The sequence below is a fragment of the Hirundo rustica genome, chromosome 1 (assembly GCF_015227805.2).
Source record: "Hirundo rustica isolate bHirRus1 chromosome 1, bHirRus1.pri.v3, whole genome shotgun sequence".
NCBI classification, from domain to species: Eukaryota; Metazoa; Chordata; class Aves; order Passeriformes; family Hirundinidae; genus Hirundo; species Hirundo rustica.
The window spans coordinates 39,548,615-39,570,512 of record NC_053450.1 but is presented as its reverse complement, the minus strand read 5'-3'; the positions used below and the strand labels follow the sequence as shown (position 1 = coordinate 39,570,512).

Below are 21,898 nucleotides of genomic sequence, written 5' to 3'. Positions count from 1 at the left end.
CAGAACAGAGGAGTGTGAGACATGTTTATTTTAAGTCTGCACAAAATTAGACCTTGAAAATATTTTTTATCATTTTTGCATTCTTGTCTAGAGTGATTAGGTGCCTTGCCTTTTTTAACTAATACTGTATTTAAAACATATTTATATGTACTTATATATATGTACATATATAGATATATATATGTACTTATATATAATAAATGTACTTGCATGCAATCTAATATAAATAATTGATTACTTAGAATAAATATTCATTATCTCAGGCATAAAACTCACTGAGAACTAAGTCAGTTGTGAGCCTGTTCCAGATTTTAACATCCATATCATTGACCTTCCTACAGTACCCTGCAGATTTTCCATCCTACCATTTTAAGTGGTAAATTTTCATCTGAATAAGCAACCGTCTGCTTTTCTGACATACCCACAGCTCTTCCTCTGGTGTTGTGTTCAGCCAGTTGGCATCCACAGGATGTCAGAGCATATCACAAGTGAGGAGGGTTAACCTTTCAAAACTGTTTACCTCCATATGTGACCAGTTTTTGCAGCACTGCAGAATTGTGGCACAACCTCTAAGTATAGCCTTTAGATGGGTTTCTAGGAACACTGGATTATAAATAAATACAGTTGACAGTCTGCTGATCACAAGCCTATATTTACCACAGAGAAGCTGACATGATGTCATAAAGGATTTGACAATTAACCTTGAAAATTCCCCAAGTAAGTTCAACATCTATTGAAATTTTTCTGAATAAAAAACTTATGGCACAGGGTTCATTTGGATTAGAGATGATAATCACAAACTGTAAGGGGTAAAAAATAATTTAATTTCAACCAGAATAGTGATAGGATTTTAAACATTTTCTTAGCTTGCTATTTTATGTTTCAGCTGGGTAAATTGGAGCAGTTTGTTATACTGCTTCTTCTTCTGAGCTTTTGTATTAAGTTAATTCAGAAGAAAAGCTGGCTATGTCTACTTTCCCTCCTGGAGGGTTATTCTAATGGTGCTCTAGCCTTATCTTGGATTTTTCATTGAGTTCTATTATTTAATTAGGAGCTTCAGGACAGAAGAAAAGTTCCTGGGTGCATGACTGACCAAAGGAAGAAAAAGATACACGGGTGTCTTAGCTGGATAGAGCCCTGGAAACAGCCTAGGAAGTTTAACAGTTAGCAGAAGAATACTACCGCTGAAAACATAGGTCAGGTCTTGGGGAGAGTAATTTACCCAGACAGGCAGTGAACAGGTTCTCAACAAGGGACTGGGTCAAATATGCCCTCAGGGTACATTTCCAAAGCTGTGACTGAATTGGGACTGGCACTAAGGATTCAACATAAGGGTTTATTTTGAGCTGTAGTAGGAGTCTTACAGCAAACTTAACTTCAATCTTATGTTTAGATGTGGAGATCTTGGCCCATAGGATTTCATCTGAAGTGCTTTAATGTTTAATTCCCACTGACATCAGGGGGGTTCAGCATGTAATTACTGCTGAAGCTTAAATTACTTTTGAAACTGGAAACCAGACATTTCACAAATTTCTTATGATGGATTTAACATGACTCAAATCCTACTGAGTTATGCATTTCTTTGGCACCTCGTTGTACCAGGGGTCAACAAACTAGAAGTTTTACCCCTAAGGTGAAATGTTGGCAAGTACAGTCACCACCAGAGAGAATTGTATTAAAAACCAGCTCTTTATGTTCCTCAGCAGTACTCTTTTCCTTCTGTGTGACTATGTGCCTCTACTGAAAAGCAGTTCTGGTGAGCCTTATTTTCCCTCACAGAAAGACTCTCAGGTGTTTTCTGGTTCGTTACAATGCATTAAACCTTTCCTCAACTTTCCTCCCTCCCTTACTGTCTTCCCTCACAAACATTTAACTCAGGTGGTTTTCTAAGGCTTTGATGCTTTGCAGCTGAGGAAAGAGCCTTGCATTGCTTGGCAGGCTGACCTATTTCACAAACACAGGCAGTTACTCCCACTGCAGAGCAGCCCTTAATTCACAGCCAGGAACTGCAGAAGAGCTTTCTGGTGTGCAAGAACCCCCTGATGCCCTGGAAGGCAAGCAGCTGTTCCCTCCTGTGCAAAGACTGTGGCCTTGGAAAAGGCGACGTGGCTACACTCCTCTAAAGCTTGTCAGCTGAATCAATAACCCTCTAAAACTGTCAGCAGCAAAGGCAAATGACAGCCACCTTCAAGCTCCTTTAATTTATGCCAGGATAACATGTTGGCAAACTCCCTCAGTCTCTCCTCCTACTCTGAAGGCCAAGGACCTACATTTCCTATAGCAAATGTGTGATTATGCAAGCGTCTGTCTTCAGAAGTGCAAAGGGTTCTTTCATTAATTTCATCCCACGAAAGCAAAAACGCACAAGCTACTTATATTAGCAAGTTATTTAATTAATTGACATTTTAGCCAAGATATGTGGTGTTTGCCTTTCAAGATGTAAAGGGATCCTGTGCTATGGATGCCTGTTGCATTGAGCCCACCTGGACCGGCATCCCATTTTTCCTCAGGTCTGTTATCATGCATGCCTTATAAAGTCATTTATTTTACAAATTGGCTACTTGAATTCCTTCTCCTGGATGGTGTTTGCATTTTTAAAATGCAGTGTGGAATATTTGCTCATTAGTCAGTATTTTTTAGCTGTCACTCAAAATGGCTGCATGACTTGATTCCCTTCTGGTTAAAAAAATATTAACAGAGAAGCTGCCAGTCAAGTTTACCAAATAGTCCAACAATAGAAAAACTGAAAGCCCAGAATATTCTCTAGTTTCTGTAATTATACACTTAGCATAGTAATAGAATAATTGGCATTCATTACATGAGTTTAAGTGTTCACGTTATAGACTTCTATTTTGAGGTCATTATTACCATGCCATAATAATTCAGTTCAGGTTGGTGATACCTAGAATAAAATAGCTTTTGCAGAGTTAGAGAAATTTCTTCATATTCTACTTGCAAATATGCCAGTAAAATTGCTGCTTGATTCCTAAGGATGCAAAAGAAATTTTTAAAGACAAGAGGCAAATCTTAAATATTTCAGAAAATAACTGATCTAAGCAAATATCCTTATTTAGACAGTGCTGCTATTAAATTGCTATTTAAGCATCAGAGTATATACCCTGTATAGCTCAGAAGTTCAAGATGTGGAATGTGCCATTGGCCAAAAATAATAAATTAAAGTTGCAGGTTTTGATTGAATAATTGTACTGAATATATCAGATATTTTTAACAGGCCCATTAAGGTTTAGTGAACCAAATTCCTCTAATGACCCATAGAAGTTATGCTCATAAATACCCAGTCCTCAAGTCTCTCTGATCAGGAAAACCAATGGAACTTTATGCCTCTGCAAAACTAATCTAAGAAGAATTAATTCACCTAAAAGTTATTGCCAGTGAATTGGCACGAAACCCATTCGAAATTTGTGTGCACAAATGTGAAGCCTTGAACAAATATATCGCCACTGTGATGGTCTTGTGAAAGACATCTAAGACTGGAGAAAACTCCAGGATATCTTCTCTCATACTCACCCAAAGGCATGCATGCTGGTGTTCGCAGCAGGCATTCTCAGCATGCTTGTAACACAGTGGTTAAACACTGTCTTAGGTGAGCACAGGCACAAAGCATCACCTCCAGCTGTAAGAAGATAAACTAAGCACTTCTTGATCTAAAATTGTTTTGGTTTGGAGATAAATTTGGGGGAAAACTTTTGTATAGGATTTTTTTGGGAAGTAAACTTAAGTGGCTTTTTTCTTTAACTAGTTTGAAAAAAAAAAAATTTGGAGAAAAGTGGAAAAAACATACACCTAATCTCTGCCTTAGCTAGCTGAAACTAACTAAAAGCAAAAAAAGATTTCTGTCCTGCAGTCTCTCTAAGCTTTCACTGAACACCCCGTCCGCAGAAGAATGTGGAGGAGTCAGGCAGTTTTCTCAAAACAAACTCCGCGCTTCTCCTTGCTCTTAGAACCAGACTTAAAGGCACAGGACTCAATATACAGCACAAACAGAACAGACGATTGGGGATACAAGCATCATAAAGTTACTCTAGGACAAAAATGTAGAAAGCTGCTAAGTTGGTAAGACAGCTTGATTTATATAGCTCTTGAGAAATGGCAGTTATGATAACTCTGAATGGTGGTTGCTAGCCAAGTGCTTGAAAGAATGAAATAAATACCTGTCACTGCCCACAACTGTAAAAAGCATAATTCAAAAACAGTCTCTCCTTCATGCTTTCACCTATTTTCAAATCCCAGTTGCTTTTGATAGGTTAAGTAGGACTCAACTGACTTCCAAAATATACAAGTTTTATATCTTTTTGGTAAAATGACGGTTCAGGAAAGAAGGAAAGTTCCAAAAATCCATCTCGATGCTGATGAGCCAATGTCTGCAGTGCAGGCAGAGACTGTAGTTCTGGCTCATGGGCAGTGGTGCTCAAGTCCACTGATAAGCACAGCACTGATGCAGGCAGATAATTCAGCGTCTGAAAGTTTAGCTAAGGTGATACTGAGGTGCCATTGAAGCCATGCTCTTTGTGCCTGGGATAATAGACTCTGCTTGAGAGCTCTTGGGTTCCTACTCTCAAAGAGGCTTTGTAGGCTGATATTTCAGGCAAATCATTCGGTTCTTTTTTCCCCGGTTCATGCATCAGGAAAATGGATGTCACACTGACATTTTTCATCAGCTACTTTAAGAATAATGCAATGACTACAGAGAATACTAAAATATTTTGAGGGAAAGGTGTTAGATCTGCAAAGAATTGTTAAATGTCCCATTCATAGGCATGCTCACATTCTGGGAGCTAACTTTGCTTCTCTTGAAGACCCTAGAGGAATACAATGGAGCTATAAGGGGAAAATTTTGTCATCTTTTCAGCATGGATAAAGGAGAGGGAATCTTATATTGGGGACAGAAATAATGTGTTTTACTAACTGAATATTGTCAGACACCATTTTTTGTACAGAAATCACTTGCATTTCCCAGAAGCCTCTGGGGTACTCAGTTTATGAATTCTTTGCAGTGAGAACAGGCTGTGTTGAGATCATGCCTAACTTTATCTATTTTAATGTTAAACTATGAATTTATGGATCTAGGTACATTGTGAATAGCATAAATTATTTTAATGCAGACAGGAGCACAGTGTGACGGCAAATAATTACAAATATATTCCTGCAGTCTACGGAATTTTACCTGATTACTTGACCATTGTATTCAGAGTCTCCTCACCTCATTATGAGAAAGAGAGGTAATAAAAATGTATACAGGCACAGGGCAGGGGTTATTCTGATGACATAATTTCAGAAATAGGAGTACTAGTCAGAACAGAAGAAAGTGAATTGAAATGCTCTAGATAATGAAAGCAGCTTTGGAAAAACTAGGAAGCAGTGAATATCCTTGCTGACTTGATAATAACTCACACAAGCAGTCCTTTGTCCTCAATATGACATCTTATATTAAAATATGAGGCAGGTAACGCTGGTAAAACTTTCTTTAAAATTAAGAAGAATATTCGTTTCCTATGAAATTCATTGTTGTAGCAAGATCTTTTAACAAAAAAAAAAAAAAAAAAAACAAAACACCCAACAAACAAACAAACAAAAAAAACCCAGTTAACAGGACTTTAAAACCCCCTGTCTGTTTGAGGAAAGCAGATGAGCTGGCTTGGGGAAAGCCTGAAGAGCAGCAAATAGGTGCGACCTGTGTGTGACTACACAGGCTGGAAACCAGAGCAGTGAGTTACTGGGACAGGATGCTGCTGCCAAGAGGATTAAGCATGGGAGGGCAGCTGTCTGGTTTTATGGTGGACCACAACACGTTCCTGAACCAGACAGCTCTGACCTCAATGTTCCTGCCATCAGGAGGTTTTATCTAAATGCAGATACCTGGGCACCCTGTCCCAGTGCTGGGATGGGTACAGGGATGTGGAGATACCAGATGAGATGGACATAGGAAGAGGGTTAAGAACCTGGAGCACCTCTACAGAAAATAAATATATGAGCTAGAAAACCTGCAAGAAAGTGAGAAATTTAAGGTGCATTGTGAAAAAAGCAGTTTGAAAACCCAGCAGATGAGGTGACAAAGAGAAAAGGAAGGTGTCTTAGGGAGCATTTGGGAGGGAGGTGATGTTGAATCCTTTTGGGGTCAGAAACAGTAGAAGAAAAATATGTAGAACTGAAATGGACAAGATGTTTAATCCATGGCTTATGGTAGTTATTTTGTGAGAGGAGAAGGGAGAGTTGAGTATCTCGGAAAGAAAAAATTAAATCACACTCTTTCCCCTCGACAGACATTGTTTTTCAAGAACAGAATAAGGAAAATATCTAAACAACTTCGTATTCATATACTGTTCAGAACAAAATTTCTGTCTCCTGTTTCCCAGATCAGGTTAAGATTTGAAAAAAAAAAATTAACAATGTAAGTATGCTAAGTTTTTGCAAAAGTGTTGCATTTTTTCCTTGGCCAGTATCAATGCCCGTAATATGTCACTTCAAAACAGTCAGAAATAGCAATAGAAATATCTGAATTTCATTACAGTATAATCAGGCCAGAAGTACTAAGAGTTCAAATTAAATGCTAGGAGCTCAAAATATAATTCATCTTGGTAACCGAACATTAAAACTTGTAGAGAAATATACAATCTACATGCACACTGAATGGATTTCTGATTAATGTGAAATATTTTTTCCCACCAATGCCAGAGTGCTTGGGGAGAGGTATTTTGTGTGTGCTCTAGTAAGAACCACAATTATTAAAAAAAAAATTAAAAATTTGCCTAACCTATTTACTTAATCTATGTGTGGAAGACCATTTACTCAAATAGATCAGGGCACTTTTTTTCTCTGATTGGGAATCTGAGCTCTTTGAAGTGTATTTTCATACTACCTTTCAAATCTCAAAATGGGCTATCAGTTTGTCATGGTGCTGGTTTTGATTCTTTGTTTGGCCGTGTGTTTTTGGCATGGCTCAGAGGGCTTTCTGTGAGCTCTGTTTTCTAAAGAATAGTTATGTTTATAATTGACTGAGAGGGACGAGTTATCTAAGTGCACTAGTAGCAGAGATAAGCTGTTTTTCTGCAGGCTGAATGAAGAGTCATTCACAGCTTCACATCTAAGCAAATATCAAAGCTGAAGGGAAATAGCATATCATCACCTTTCCCCAACTGAGGGCATGCACACAATTCTGTTTCCTCTCCAAATCAAAATTAATAAGGTGGACCAGAGTAAAGATATTCTATTAGTCTAGTATATTCACCAGTAGATTTAGAACTACTGCCTCTGGGCTTTTATCAGTTGTTGCTACTACTGCTGACATTGAAAAAATACTGGATTTTTATATCAAATTGTTTATTTAGCTAAGTGCTATAGATTGAATGCTTTGTTATTGTTATTCTCTTTGTTAAAATGTCCCAGTGATGTGAATTGATAACTTCTTGATCATCAGTGTCATAAAAATGCCTTGCTAATCTGCTGTCACGCTGTATATAAAAAACAATAAATCAAATAAATATTAGGTATGCAGCTGACTGTCACTTCTCCCTTTTGTGTCTGCAGAGAATCTGATTTACAGTCACACTGGTGTAAAACTAATATTCATTCATCCGCACTTTGAGGTAGATGTTCAGTAATCTTTAAAACGTGATCTAAGGCTTCGAGTTCCATTTGCAGGGCCCTCTGTGTTCTACATCCAGCCTGAACTATATTATGTTCCCGCCTGGAGGACCCTGTAGACACTGAAACATTACATTTTAACAAAATATTGGAGAAGTAGATGAGGTCAAGAAAAGGAGAGTGCCTATTAATATATGTTCTTCAAGCAGCAAAAATAATGAAGCTTCATTTCCTGCCTTAACCACTGCCCTGAAAATATATCCACTTTTTTCTCAGATCCCCTGGGTTGTCACACTGTGCTGTTCACTCCCTGCTTTATTCTGAGTTCTCTCATGACTTTGGGTTTGGATGGCTAAGAGGCAGTATCTGCTGGGATTAGCTCAAAGTTACATCTTTGTGAATTTGCCAGCTGCCAGGCACATATTTATTCACTTACTAATTGGTCCCTAGCTGTTGCAATAAAAGTGCCTGAAGGCATAAAAATGCCTGAAATTCAGGCATAAAAATGAAATGCCTAAAGTCCACTATACTTTAAGTGGGAACATTTCTTTGGGCCCTTCTCTAGCTGCCATCTTCCCTAAACCTCACAGAACTTAGTATCTCTGAGACATCCATTTCTGTGTCTTTCAAATTCTGTTGAAATCAGTTGGTCGTTCTTAACAATTGCCATGGAGCAAACTGATGTTCAGATGCATAAAGAAGCAAATCTAAAGATGTTAAAAGGAAGTGTGCACAGAAATAAACATTACTAAAGATTATCCTAACTTTAATTCAGCAGAAAATAATAGAAATGTCAACTGTGTACTCAGGTAACAAAGAATTAGAAGTGAGACGGTAGAATTCTGCAAGCCTTTTTTTTTCCATTGGACATCAGCTCTTGTTATCCAGACCTGTTACCATTCACTGACAAGCTCAGAAGTTAGAATGATGACAGCAACTATAATGAATAACGTATAAATATATTTTTTAAAGTTCATGTGACTTAAAATCACATGAGATCTTGAAGCAGGAAGGAGTAGAGCTCATATGACATGTACTAAAATCTGTCATCTAGATGGATATGAAAATTAGGAAAGAATAAGTGAGGGAGTGCTCAGGAGCACCTACTAAATGCCTGTCCTTGCTCTCATCATGTTTGATAGCCTGGTGGATGATGACATGTATCATTTGCCAGCTGGGTTTCCAGTGACTGGCATTTCCAGGCTTTGCACAGAGATGTGAGTGTAGCTGGTAGTGCTTAGGAGAGCTGCCATCACAGGCCAATCCGACTGAGAGGTCAAAATTATCACAACCAGCTCATTACAGTTCAGTATAGGAAAGTGTATTTTACAATGAGAAACACAGGCTACACCCATAGGATGGGAAATTCTCTGTCTTAGTAAACAGTAATTCAGAAGATGGCAAAGCAGGAGAGAGAAGGGCTTTCTTGTGAGATCTTGGTGTCAAGTTGAGGCTTTGACTTTATATTGATCTGTGGATGAAGAAGAAAAAAAATATATGGTAGACACGTTAAAAAGATCAAACCACTTTGAACAGCGCCCATAAGATCACTGTGCCCTGTTCTGTGACTCACACTTCCAGAAGGAAGGAGCTGCTCAAGGGAATTCAAAGGACAGGGAAAAAAATGGTCTCAGAGGCCATCAACTAACCATTGGCATATAAGTGTTTTAGAAACTCATAAGCCTAGAATATTGGGGAAAGGTTGAATATGTAATTCAATCTCTCTCTCTCTGGGTACATTTGAAAAAAAAAGCTCAATAACAGGGAACTTTTTCAATCTTCTGGACAAGCAGCAGAAATGGAAATTAGATTCATTTAAACATGCAACAAGGGGCAAACCTTTTGGCACAAGCCACAGGTAAATATTGGAAAAGCTTTTCAGAGAAAATTTTGAGTCATTATTTTGCTTGGTATATTCGAACTGCACCAGTTTTTCTGTCTGCATGTAGAATAGAACTCTAAATATGCCATACATACAGACTGTGTGTAATACTTACCTGCATATATCATGCATATATATTCCAACTATATCAGACATGGGTAGATGTATAGCTGTAGAGCTTCCTTACTGATAATAAATAACTTTGCAACTAATATTGAGGACAAAGATGTAAATATGAGACCTAAAATAATCCAAGCATGGCATGAGCTGGAAGCAAAGTTAATCTCCAGACTACACTGAATATTCTTCAAAACAGTTTGTTAGACTTTGCTTCAATTTACATTATCTTCACAGTAGGTGAAAATATGGATTTTCTTTTGAGATGGAGGACAAGAGGTTAGTGATTGTTTTTCCACTAACAGAAAAATAAGTCTGTTTAATGAATTATTGTGAACTTTTTCAAATGAGAGGAACATAGCAAAGAGTTTGATCCGAAGGAAGCTTCTTCATGTACTAACATGAGCTAACATCTCCAGTTTTTCCCTTGCTAAGTGGGATTGAACAAATACTAAATTGATTTCTTTTACAGAGTGACACTAATTGTGTTTTGTCTCAGAGTACTATATCAGACATAATCCTCAACATCTCTTGTGAGCTTAGAGAACTTTAAAATACAAACACAAAAAAATGCTACATAAACAAAATATTTCTTAGACAAATTGTGTCAAATAAGGTACTAACTTCAGACCAAGTTTAATGTGCAAGTGGGAGAAATATCAGTCCCTTAATGAGGGCTGAAATTTATCCCCCTTCAGAAAGCCAGTATGAGCCTATGAACCTCTGAAAACCAATCCTAAAATCATGATTTAAGGAGATTTAAGGGCCCCATGCTATCTTTGCATGGAGTCAATTTTTTTTTTTTTTTTTTTTTTTTTTTTTTTTTTTTTTTTTTTTTTTTTTTTTTTTTTTTTTTTTTTTTTTTTTTTTTTGTCAGTGACCTGGTCTCTGGTTATTGATTTGCCATAAAATTTAGTATAAGATATTTGGGATATCTTTCATGCCAAAATGCATCTTGGCTTCTGGTCTTGTCTGTGTTGGATGCTGGCCACAGCTAGTTCAATATCTATATCTATCTATATCTATATCTATATCTATATCTATATCTATATCTATATCTATATCTATATCTATATCTATATCTATATAAATCTCTGGTGTATTTGAAATATTGATTTAGCCCTTCCTTTTCCAAATCCTCAGCAGACATTACTAGAGCCAGTGATAGTGCTCTTTGCAGTTTAGGATACTCATTCTGTCTTGAAAAAAATACTCAGAGGAGATAGTTTGAATTTGCCAGATCCTATTTCTGATATGTGCTACCATATTGCAACCAGTATGATCATTTCAAGTTGTTTTTCTTGTGGGATTACTTGTGGAAAACACATCAGAAATCGTGGTTAGTAGTAAAAATATATATCTTTCAACAGCTTATTTCAGGCTTAGGAAAATTGTCTTCAGATATTTAATACTGAGGGCTTCTGAGTAAAAACCTATGCCCTGAAAACCTTTAATTTTTAAAACTCCAAAAGTCCATGAAATACTATGCTTAAGTCATTGGAACCCTACAGAACTTCAGCCAAATCAATGGCTGAAAACCAAATAAATTCAGACTGAAAAAAAAGGTGCATACTTAAAGTAAATTCAAATAGCCCTTGGAAGGGTGTTTTGTTCCTAGTTTGAAACTTTTGAATCCTTATTCACTTCTTTGAACACAATTATAGGATTCACTCAGTGCTCGCGATGCCATGCTTTGTGGCGTGTATTTTACACTGATTTTTACTGTGCTATCCCACTTTAAATATATCATTACATCTATAAAGCTCCTTACTGAAGTATCATTTTTTTTATGTTTCACTAAAAAAATTAAGATGATGAATTTGTTGTGACTATGTTAAAATAAACAAACAAAAAAAATTTATAGGTACTTCCTTTTCCAGAATTTGTACTTTTCTCTACAGGCATTGAAAAATTGTATTTGTAGTAGCCTTCCAATTCTCATGGGTATTCAGTGCATTCTGCTCCCACATCATCTCATTAAATTTCAGGAAATAACGTGACAGCTTTGATGTTCTCAGACGTCCATTTTTGAGGCAGTCAGTATGTTTTAGGTCTCTGGCAGGTGGCAAGACACCCTTCAGAGGAAAGAGGGTTTAGAGAATTTTGAGGAATGTTTCATGTATCCCTGTGCAAGGACAAAATCATTTCCTTGAGTGGTCCTGGAAGGAACAGGCACAACCTGGCCCCTAAAGCCATGACCATATGTACAGTTTGTGCATGCAAAAATATATTGTCTTGAGGTGATTCAGGTGATTCATGACTTTGGACTGCAGTCAGACTCCCACCCGGCTTCCTCAAGAGGACAGGGTGAGAAAAGAGGCTAAAAAACGTTGTGGGTTGGGCTAAAGGCTGGGAGATACTTTTCCAGTTACCATCACAGGTAATACGGATTCAACTTTTAATATAATTTATTGCCAGTGAAAACACATGTGGATGGTGAGAAACATGGAAAAATTAAAGCAAGATTTTCCCCCTCTTCTCCCACCTTAGTGTTTACATGGCTGCTGTCTCATCCTTATTTCCCCCCCTCCTCTGCCTATTCAACATTTTTAAATGTCCGTTCTTAAATATATTTTCCAGAGGCACCAACGTATTGGCTGATGGGCTCAGCTGTGTCCTGTGGTTCACTTTGGAGCTGGCTGGAAACTGACTGGAAACACCCGTGTCCCACTTGGGGCAGGCTCTGACCTTTGCTCATGGAGGCCACCCCACCTGTCCCCCTGCCAACACTTGGGCACCTGGCACCCCATTAACAAACAGCTAGAAAACAATTAGAAAACAGTTTCATGGAGAATTGATTAGGAAACCAGTACTGTTCGTAGCACGACCACGCTTTCATGTCAACAGATTTATTTCCAATTTTTGTACCATTTCAGCTCTAGTTTTGTGTTGTTGCTCTGAGAGTTGCTAGTCCAAAGTTTCATTTTCTTGGCCTTTTTTGATGCGTGGGTTCAGTCCACAGCTGCAGCAGTGCCAAGCCAGCCACCGACATCTGGCAAGCCCCTGCCCTGTGAGCTGAGAAGGATGGCATACAAACCTTGGGGCAGGTGACACAGTGACTTTGCAAAAGAAACAAATGCTAATACTGATTTTCTCCCTATTCATGCTTATGCACTCACATAGACTCAGTACTATATGTATATGTGTGTGTGTGTGTGTGTGTGTGTGTGTACTGGGTTGTGGGTTTTTATTGTGTATTCTTTAATAGAAGACTTAAATAATCCAAATAGCATTTACTGTGTATATCTTTGTGGGGGGAGGGTGTTCACTTTAATATTTTTTCCGAAACATTTCCAATGAAAAGGATTCCAGTTGATCTTGTTAGATGCCATGGAGTGAAAACCTGTGTGGCTGGTCCCTCCAAATCAGTGACATATACAAGGGAAGAATTTGCACAGAAGCTGCATAAGCAAAGGCATATAAAAGCTCAACAGAAGAGAACCGGTGAAATCACAGAAATGTGGAGCAGCAGAAAGGCGTTTCCTCAAGAGTTAAGCTCTAACAGGATTTTTTACATGTCTAGTAGACTCCATCTTTTTCTCTTTCTCCTGCTGGGTGGCAGGGAGAAGGGCTGCTGCTGCTGCCATGGGTGCTGTGGAAGGTGTCCGTGCAGGCAGTGCATTGGACAGAGCAGTGCTGGAGGAGCTGTCTCCCATAGATGGTGCCCTATATTTAACTTAGCATGAGGTTGTCATGATGTTTCTTAAGAGCTAATGGCAGGGTCTGTTCTGCTTGAGGTTGCTGTATCCTCCAAATAATCCCTTGATTTCTGTAAGCTACTTGCAGCAGGCTCATGCCATTGAAATCCCTGAAATGTAGAAATCATGGAAATGAGCCGGGAGTCAGTGGGTATGTTTGCGCTGCACATGCTTCACTGGAATAAAAGACACCAAATTACCTAACAGACAAGGAGTCTAGCTGTGAAAGTACAGAATCTAAGTTTAGATTCCTAACAGGCAAAATGATCTTATGCTGTCTTGCCAAGCCTGGCAGCACACAGCGTGCACGGCACACATGAGCACCAGTGAAGGACTGGACTTGATTGGTGGCTAATAAGGTCTTCTAAACTGCAAGTTCTAAGTATAACACATCTTTAGTAGAACAAGAAATTAACAAATCTTAGAAAAGTATAATTGAAAGGGAAGAGATCACTAGCATGTGAGCTAGTAACTGGCCTTAGCTGGGGTATTCTGGCAGTGAGACTTCCATCCAAGTTATCTGAAAGAGCCAATTACTTCTACAGATAGAGGAAAAGGTAGTGAGGCTTTTGGTGTCTGTGAAGAAAGAGAGACCTCAATTACTTACTGTGGTCTTTGGAAAGACAGGAGAGAGCCAGCTTTCATGGTTCTTGTGGTCCCTGCATACCAAGTTGCCTCTCTCTATCTGTGTTGATTTTATTCATAATTTCTAATACAAGCCCTGAAATATTAACAATGAAAACCGGGTAAAGGAGTTAATTTGGATTTAAGGGCAAGGACAATGGGAAACTGTGCTTGATTTTATCTTGAAACAAAACTATGACCATCATCCATATATATAAAGCTATGACCAGGATTGCTGATCAGCAGAAGCTTCTCAACACTGTCAAACAGTTAGATTTGCTAAGGTGGATAAGACTCTGAGTGCAGCAAGAAATAAATCATTAGGCAGGTGTCCTCTACAGACCCTAAGAAACTGCTAAAGATACATACAATAAGCCAAATTTTTGCCAGTTAACCTTGGTCCTCTACACAGAGTCCAAACTGCTGCTGGTAAGAAATTAGGAGTAGGTAAAACGAATAAGGTTGAAAGTAACACAACACGTAGAGTATTTCTCGATTTTCAGGGCAGTAACAAGCTGTTGTTGGAGGGGCAAATTAAAGAAGCAGCTGGAAGTTGTCTCACCAGAAGTGTCTATTGAAAGCAGCTGAGAGAAATCACAGGATAAAAGATTCCTATACATATGCTAGCATGTTCTATGAGTATTGTGTAACACATGAGAGAAGTAATATCAGGTATAATTCTGACTTACATTTGAACAAGGAAGAGTTCCTGTCACCCGTTATGCTGCATTAATCCACCTCAGCATGCAGTGGGAGAAAGTTAAGCTGAACGTTGGCAAGCTAGTGAAACCATCTATGTTGTCTTGAAAACCCCCATCTCTGAATGAAATCTGTGGCAAAAACTGGAAATATGAACTACTGGAGACTCATCCTCAGACACTGACACTCCCATGTTTGTGAGTAGCAACAATCTGAGTGTAAAACCACAGGAGTGGAACATTTTAGTCGGGTGCCATTTCAATGTAGACAAAATCAGACATAGTGGGAGTCAAGAAAAAAGAAAAAGGTCCTTTTCTGACCTCAAGAAGTTTATTTCAGTTGAACAGAAAGCCTTTGATCTTGGTTTGATTGCTAATATAGGACAAACTTGCTGACATGGGAAAGTAATAGGATTATTTGGGCAATGTGTTTATGGGGAAATAGCACAGGTGAGGGCAAGAGTTTGTATTGTTGTCCCTTTAGAAAATAGGAGTGCATTAAGCAAAAGTAAGAGTCATACTTAGGTTTCATGTCATGGTATTGGTCAGGGAATGAGATCCACGAGCAGGAAACATGCACTGACAACCTAGACACTTGGCCCTTGATATGACCAAAAGCTGCCCCTAAAGCCCTCAAAGCCTCCTGTGTACTAAACCACATATGGAAGGATGGTATGTACCACATAACATACATTGCTGTCATACACTGTGTTTGGGAACAAAATAATTAGTGCAGAAACCCACAGACTATTGTCAGACTGCCTGCAAGGCTGCCTCCACGTGAATCTTTAGCTTGTGCCTATACTTGCAGAGCAGCATGGCAAAAGATGTGTAAATATAGCAAGATATTTTCTGAAGCTGGGGGGATGCAGTCACGATATGCTGTTTCCTAAAGGAATAAGATAGAAATATTGGAGATCCTTTGCTTTGGTTCAGAGAAGCACCTGGAAGCTTGGATGCATGTAATGTCACTTCTCCAGCTGAGAAGGAAAATCAAAAAATAGGCTTTCTTAAAATAATGTTTAAAAGTCTCACATCCCAAGCAATGTTGTCACACCTAGATGTCCTGCTGCATTTGGTATTCCTGCTTTTAGATGAATTTACTCCTGGAAATGGTGAGATGAGTATAAGTTTTAAAGGAAGGATGAAGCAGAGGGACTCCTTGGCAGGAGTTTGATTTCTGAAATCAGGTTGAATGTCAAGGAGCACTTTCTCAGATCAATTCATTCATTTGCAGGGTTTCCAGCTGACTAGAGCTGTTCTGTCCTTATGCTATATAGGATTTATGTACTGATATGATTAGAAAAAATCATTTATGGACCAGAATATACCTTTAATCTATCAAGTCCAGATCAGGCTTCTCACAAATGCCATTGAGGATAATTCCCTTGATTCTCACCTAGTTATTCGAGCTTGCTTGCTTCCTTAAAACAATATTACATTTGTGAATATATACATTATCTGTTCCCTCATATGCATTTGCTTTCACTTGTGAAAGTCATGTGTGAGAGTTTTTTGTTATGTATTTAATGTAGTTGCTTGTAGTGTATTATGTATTATATTTAAAGTATGCATATAGAAATGTGATGAATTATAAAATGCAAGCATATCATATGTGGAGAAATTAATAATTTCAGGGAGAGAAATTAAAATTATGCTTCAATCAAAAAAACCTGTTCTTTATTAGACAGAAAGTCTGATAGACTCTCACTATGTTAAAGAACATCTGAAAGTCATCTGTAATTAAAAAGATGTCATTCCTTTATGCAAATAATATAATTAATTAATGCAAACCATTCACAGACTAAAAGAGGTTAAATTGTATTTTTCACTCAAAACAGATTGTAATTAGTTCCTGGCAGAATGTTGTCCTGATACAATGCACTATTTTCTTGCTGTTGTGACTATTGTGGATGGGCTACGCTGCAAAGGCTGAAAGTGCTTTGTACACTCCCACTCTTTGCTATTTAAGTATTTCAGGTGTCCACTTTAGAACCATACAAAAGCATCCTTTTCCAGATAAAAATTGTGATGCTCTTCCCGTGCAAAGCCTGCATTTCTTTCCTCTTCAGGACAGAAATTTAGAGATCAAATCTTATACTGTAGAAAATTTTTAAAGGTTCATCTTTAGAAAAGAAAGAAACAGGAACGTGCATTCCTGCTTCCTAAGGCCATTTTAGAGAATTTCTGCTTTCCGGTTCTTGTAACAGTCTGTAATGGATGAGCATATAATTGCTGGTGTACATATTCACTGGGAATGGCTATTTAGTCTTAATTTCCGAGATCAAGGCCCTAAATACAAGACTCTCACAATATCAGAGTCAAATACACCAGAAAGCTGCTGTAAGTACCCCAAAAGTGTGCAGACACTACAGATGAGCAAGTGGGAAAGCTGGTTCTTGTTCCTCATGAACAGCAGCTCCACAGATCTTGTCCAATATCTTTTCATTCCTGAGTGACAAATAAGTCTTCCTGGCTGCACCTGCATTGCTAAAATTTTTGTTTGATAGTAATAGAAATTTATTTTAGTTCCTCTTTGAAATAGGGTTTGTGTGAACATATACTCAGCAAATGCATCAATATGTTCTAATTAATGAATTTTCCAATCAGTGCTACAATAATTCACTTTATTTCTAACCATTCCCAGTGAATTATTTATATAGTGACATATATTAGCAAACTGCCATTTGCATCACTTTTGCATCGTTCTTCTCATTATTAATTAATTTTCAATAAATCTTTAGTGCTTGGTCTCATCTAAAGAAAAATGGATGAAGCCCATGAAGCATTTAACTTTATCTTAATTCTATATCCCTAATACCATTGCCAATAGCCAAGAGCAGATACATCGTATATTAACTGGCAGTTTTTCCCTTTTGTACATTTTCTTGTCCCCTTTTCTCTCCTGTGTGCCAGAACCCCAGAGTTGCTTCTGTAAAAGCAGAGGATAATTCCCTATTAATGACTATTTAAATATTACACAGCTATTGTATTTGCTTCTTTATGTCCCAGACAATGACTATGAATTAATTAGCATTAGAACAGTGGCAATTCCTATGAATTTAACATTATATTCTGTGTGCGTTATTGAATGATTTTACACTTCCTAATGCAAAACTGATGATATCTCTACAAACCTCTGGGGGAGTGTGTGAGGTCATTAAAGTTAGATTTGCAAAGAAATATATGGATTTCTTGCTCACATTTTTTTTTTTTCCTGTGCTGATAACACTATTCTTGAGTTCTTGTTCAGTGTGGCTTGTTTGTATTGAAAGATTCTTTATCCTATTCATCTACCTTTCCCAACTTTTCATTTCATGAGGGAAATGAGCTGTGTTTTTTCAATACTTAAAACATTCCTAGAGGAAAACAAGAACTTACATTTTCAACTCCCAGGGTTGTCATCAGAGATAATGGATACAGAAAGGCAGCCCAGTGTGAAAAAGCAAATATACATGTCAGAAACGAAAACACCAATTTATACAATGTCTCTTTCCTGTCTTCATTGCTGATAGCTTATTTTCTCTATGAAGGAAGATTCCAGAAGCAACTTTGGGGGTTTTTCATGCAGGCAGCTGCATGGGAAGAAAAATTATTAAGTTTTACTAAAAATTCTCCCTGGAATCCTGTTTGCTCTATATTTCTGCTGATTTTTTTTGTTATTATTTTTATTTTTAAAACTAAGAGGTTTTCAATTCATGGGAGCTCACAACATTATTAGCACCCTGCCAGAGAAGGAGGAACATTGGCAAGCACAATCCCTCCTGAAAGCAATGAATCTGTCAATACTACTAACTGAGCAAAATGTTGGTGTGTTAAGCCAAGTGGATTGTTTGTTCAAATGCATTTTATCTCCATAACTTACTTTTTTTCCTCTTTTAAAATAACTTTTTTTTTTATTTTCTTTCAAAGTAAATATCAACATGTATTTAGGCTTAAATTTACCATTTTCTATTAATACAATTTCTTAAAATTTATAATACTTAAGTAATATATTCTTGATTGTTATGTTCTAAAGAAAGCTGTTTAATAGGGAAGAAAAATACTTGCTATACATCCAGAACCAAAGGTTGTTGAAATGATTAAACAGCTTTTAACAGCCAACAAAAGTAATGTTTTCTTTATGTCAGTTTGATTTACTTCAATAACTAGTTCAAAGTTAAGGAACTGCTTAGAAATAGAATAAGCTGAAGCATCATTATCTTTAAATGGCCTGTGAACAAATTCTCAGTCTGGAATCCTGAGACTTATGAATTCATTCATTAGCTGTATGTAAAATTAGCTTTGCTAGTAAACCAGTTTTAAGTATAAAACGCTTGATACATTTTCCCTCTGTATACAACATTTATTGCAATATTATTTAAATAATAAATACACTTGAAAGGCAAGGATTTTGCATTTCAATTGCAATTCCATTTTCATCCAAAGCAGCTGGATACAAGTCATAAGCAAATAAAAATTAATCTTCTAGTAAAGAAGAATTATCATTCATTTCTACCAGAATGCTATGTAAGTATTTATCATTTGAATAATTATACTGAGCTATACCATTTTTGAAATGGGAATGTAAGGTGTTTTTCTGGTAATGTATGGAAGCATCAGAATAGTTTAAAAGTCAGATTTGTTTCAAAGCAACCTTTTTTTTTTTTTCCTAAATTTACCTACTGACAAGAATCAAATTCCCTTGAGGAGAAAAGAATAATATACATTTAAAATAAGTATAGAAAGGTCTATGTTTTTATCAATTGTTTTACAGCTTTTGTATTTTCACAAAACTAATGTTTTAAATCTTATGAGAAATAATTTCATGTCGACTGCTTTAAATATTTGTGAGGTTTTACTAAAATGTTATAAATTACGGCCTTGTAAATAGGCAATTCTGTGATATATTGGAGATAAAATGGCTAAATAAATTAAAATTTATAGCCCATTACTTTAGGAGCATCTTTACTCACAATTTTAATTCAATAAAACAATTCCAACATTTTTAAAATAAATTTAATTCCCAGCTGGAAGAAAATAAGTTCTTACCTTTTCTACTTATTAAAATTCTGTTTAAAGGTGGTGAAAATATAAAAATTGGCATTTTTTTCCCTCATCAAGTGTAAGGCAATCAGTTTAAATTTTGATGTAACAAGAGTGACATAAATTTATTTTCAACATGTAGATTTATGCTCACATTATTATTGATTTAGTTTATATGTAGATGATGCTGGTATTTTAATTAGAAAGACTTGGTTGCTTTATATTAGGCTTCTTTAATGAATTATCAAAACAAGAAAATTTGTATTCTTTCTTGAAAACAGTAACCACAGTAGGTTCCCTTAGATCACACAGCTGACAGAGACGCCTATTCCCAACTTGCTCAAAGTTGTGAATTCATTAATTTGTTTCAAATATGTACTTGCTAGGGAAGAACTTCAGTCTGTGGTTTAATAGTTGCTCTTGTTTGTGTGTATGCCGCATCAGGCAATGAAATCTCAGCAGCAGAGGTTCATTTCTCTGCGCTAAAGAAGGAAGAGGCTTTATTGTGCCAGTGGTGGAGAACATATTTAAAGCAGCAAGGATCTCTCTGTTTTCAGCCAAGAGCTGACATGCTAATTATGCCTTAACTGCATCTCCTGTTTCCTCCTAGGTCTTACTGCTGCAGCATCCCTTGTATCCCTGGCTTGGGCTTTGGCTTCCTACCAAAAGGCCCTCCGCGACTCCCGCGATGACAAGAAACCCATCAGTTACATGGCTGTTATAATCCAGTTTTGCTGGCATTTCTTCACGATTGCAGCAAGGGTCATTACTTTTGCTCTGTTTGCCTCGGTTTTCCAGCTGTACTTTGGGATCTTCATCGTGCTGCACTGGTGCATCATGACCTTCTGGATCGTTCACTGCGAGACAGAGTTTTGCATCACTAAATGGGAGGAGATAGTTTTCGACATGGTCGTTGGGATCATCTATATCTTCAGCTGGTTCAATGTCAAGGAAGGAAGGACACGCTGTAGGCTTTTCATTTACTACTTTGTCATCCTTTTAGAAAACACCGCCTTGAGTGTTCTCTGGTATCTGTACAAGGCCCCTCCGATCTCTGATGCATTTGCCATACCAGCACTGTGTGTAGTGTTCAGCAGCTTTTTAACAGGCATTGTTTTTATGCTAATGTACTATGCCTTCTTTCACCCCAATGGACCAAGGTTTGGGCAGTCACCGAGCTGTGCTTGTGAGGACCCTGCCGCTGCCTTCACCCTTCCCCCAGAAGTGGCCACAAGCACACTACGCTCCATCTCCAACAACCGGAGCGTCACGAGCGAGCGGGATCAAAAATTTGCAGAGAGGGATGGGTGTGTGCCTGTGTTTCAGGTGAGACCCACAGCGCCATCCACACCTTCATCCCGGCCACCAAGGATTGAGGAGTCTGTCATTAAAATCGATCTGTTCAGGAACAGGTACCCAGCATGGGAGAGACACGTGTTGGACAGGAGCCTGAGGAAGGCAATCTTAGCGTTTGAATGTTCCCCTGCTCCTCCACGGCTACAGTATAAAGATGATGCCCTTATTCAGGAGCGCTTGGAATATGAAACCACATTGTAAACAAAGCAAAAACACAGCTTGAAGCAGCTTCAGTGTTACAGTCCAAATTAAGGGTTGACAGTAGGGCTGTAGGAACAACTAAACTGCGTACCACAAGTAGAGCAGCAAGCTATAGTGTTCTTAGTCTGGCCATCATCATGATTATCATTTGATCCACTGTCTGCAGTCTGTCTGCAGAACACTGATACAGCAGCATCGACTGAAAGCCTCAAAAATCCCCAAACCCTGACCCACACATAGAAATCAGTTACATCAGCTGGGGGAACTCACCCACCATCCCTTACTGCTATGAAACTCTGACTGCACAGTACTTACAATCAAACCAATAAAAAGGCTCTGACCAGAGCTTTCAACTTCAGCCAGTAGTGCATTTTATTTTAGAAATGAATGATTGATATTTCCATAATCAGTGGCAAAAACAAAAAACCCCACACCTTTTCAAAAATAACGAAACTGTAGCACACAGTATTGCTGTTAGGAAAACTGTTTTCTGGGGCAAAAAACAGGAGCTTAGTCTTCAACACTCCCATAAATCAACTATTCAGGTTAGAATAGGTTTGCAAAATAGTTCTTAATTAAAAAGAAACGTCATCGTGTTTATAAGGCTGCCGATGGAAAATAAACTAAATTCTGATTAATTAGGTCACTAAAATTAATACTACCAGAACTGTTTGTTTTCTTTGGAATTTCAAAGT

At 37.7% G+C, this 21,898-nt stretch overlaps 1 protein-coding gene across 1 annotated transcript in view; it reads left to right on the top strand.

Annotated features, from left to right (window-relative positions):
• Positions 1 to 21,559, top strand: part of XKR4 (XK related 4) — a 221,215-nt gene extending 199,656 nt beyond the window's left edge. The window contains 1 exon segment of the mRNA XM_040068352.1: positions 20,257 to 21,559. Coding sequence (XP_039924286.1) covers positions 20,257 to 21,203 — 947 coding nt within the window. The 3' untranslated portion in view covers positions 21,204 to 21,559.
• Positions 21,560 to 21,898: the final 339 nt, after the last annotated feature.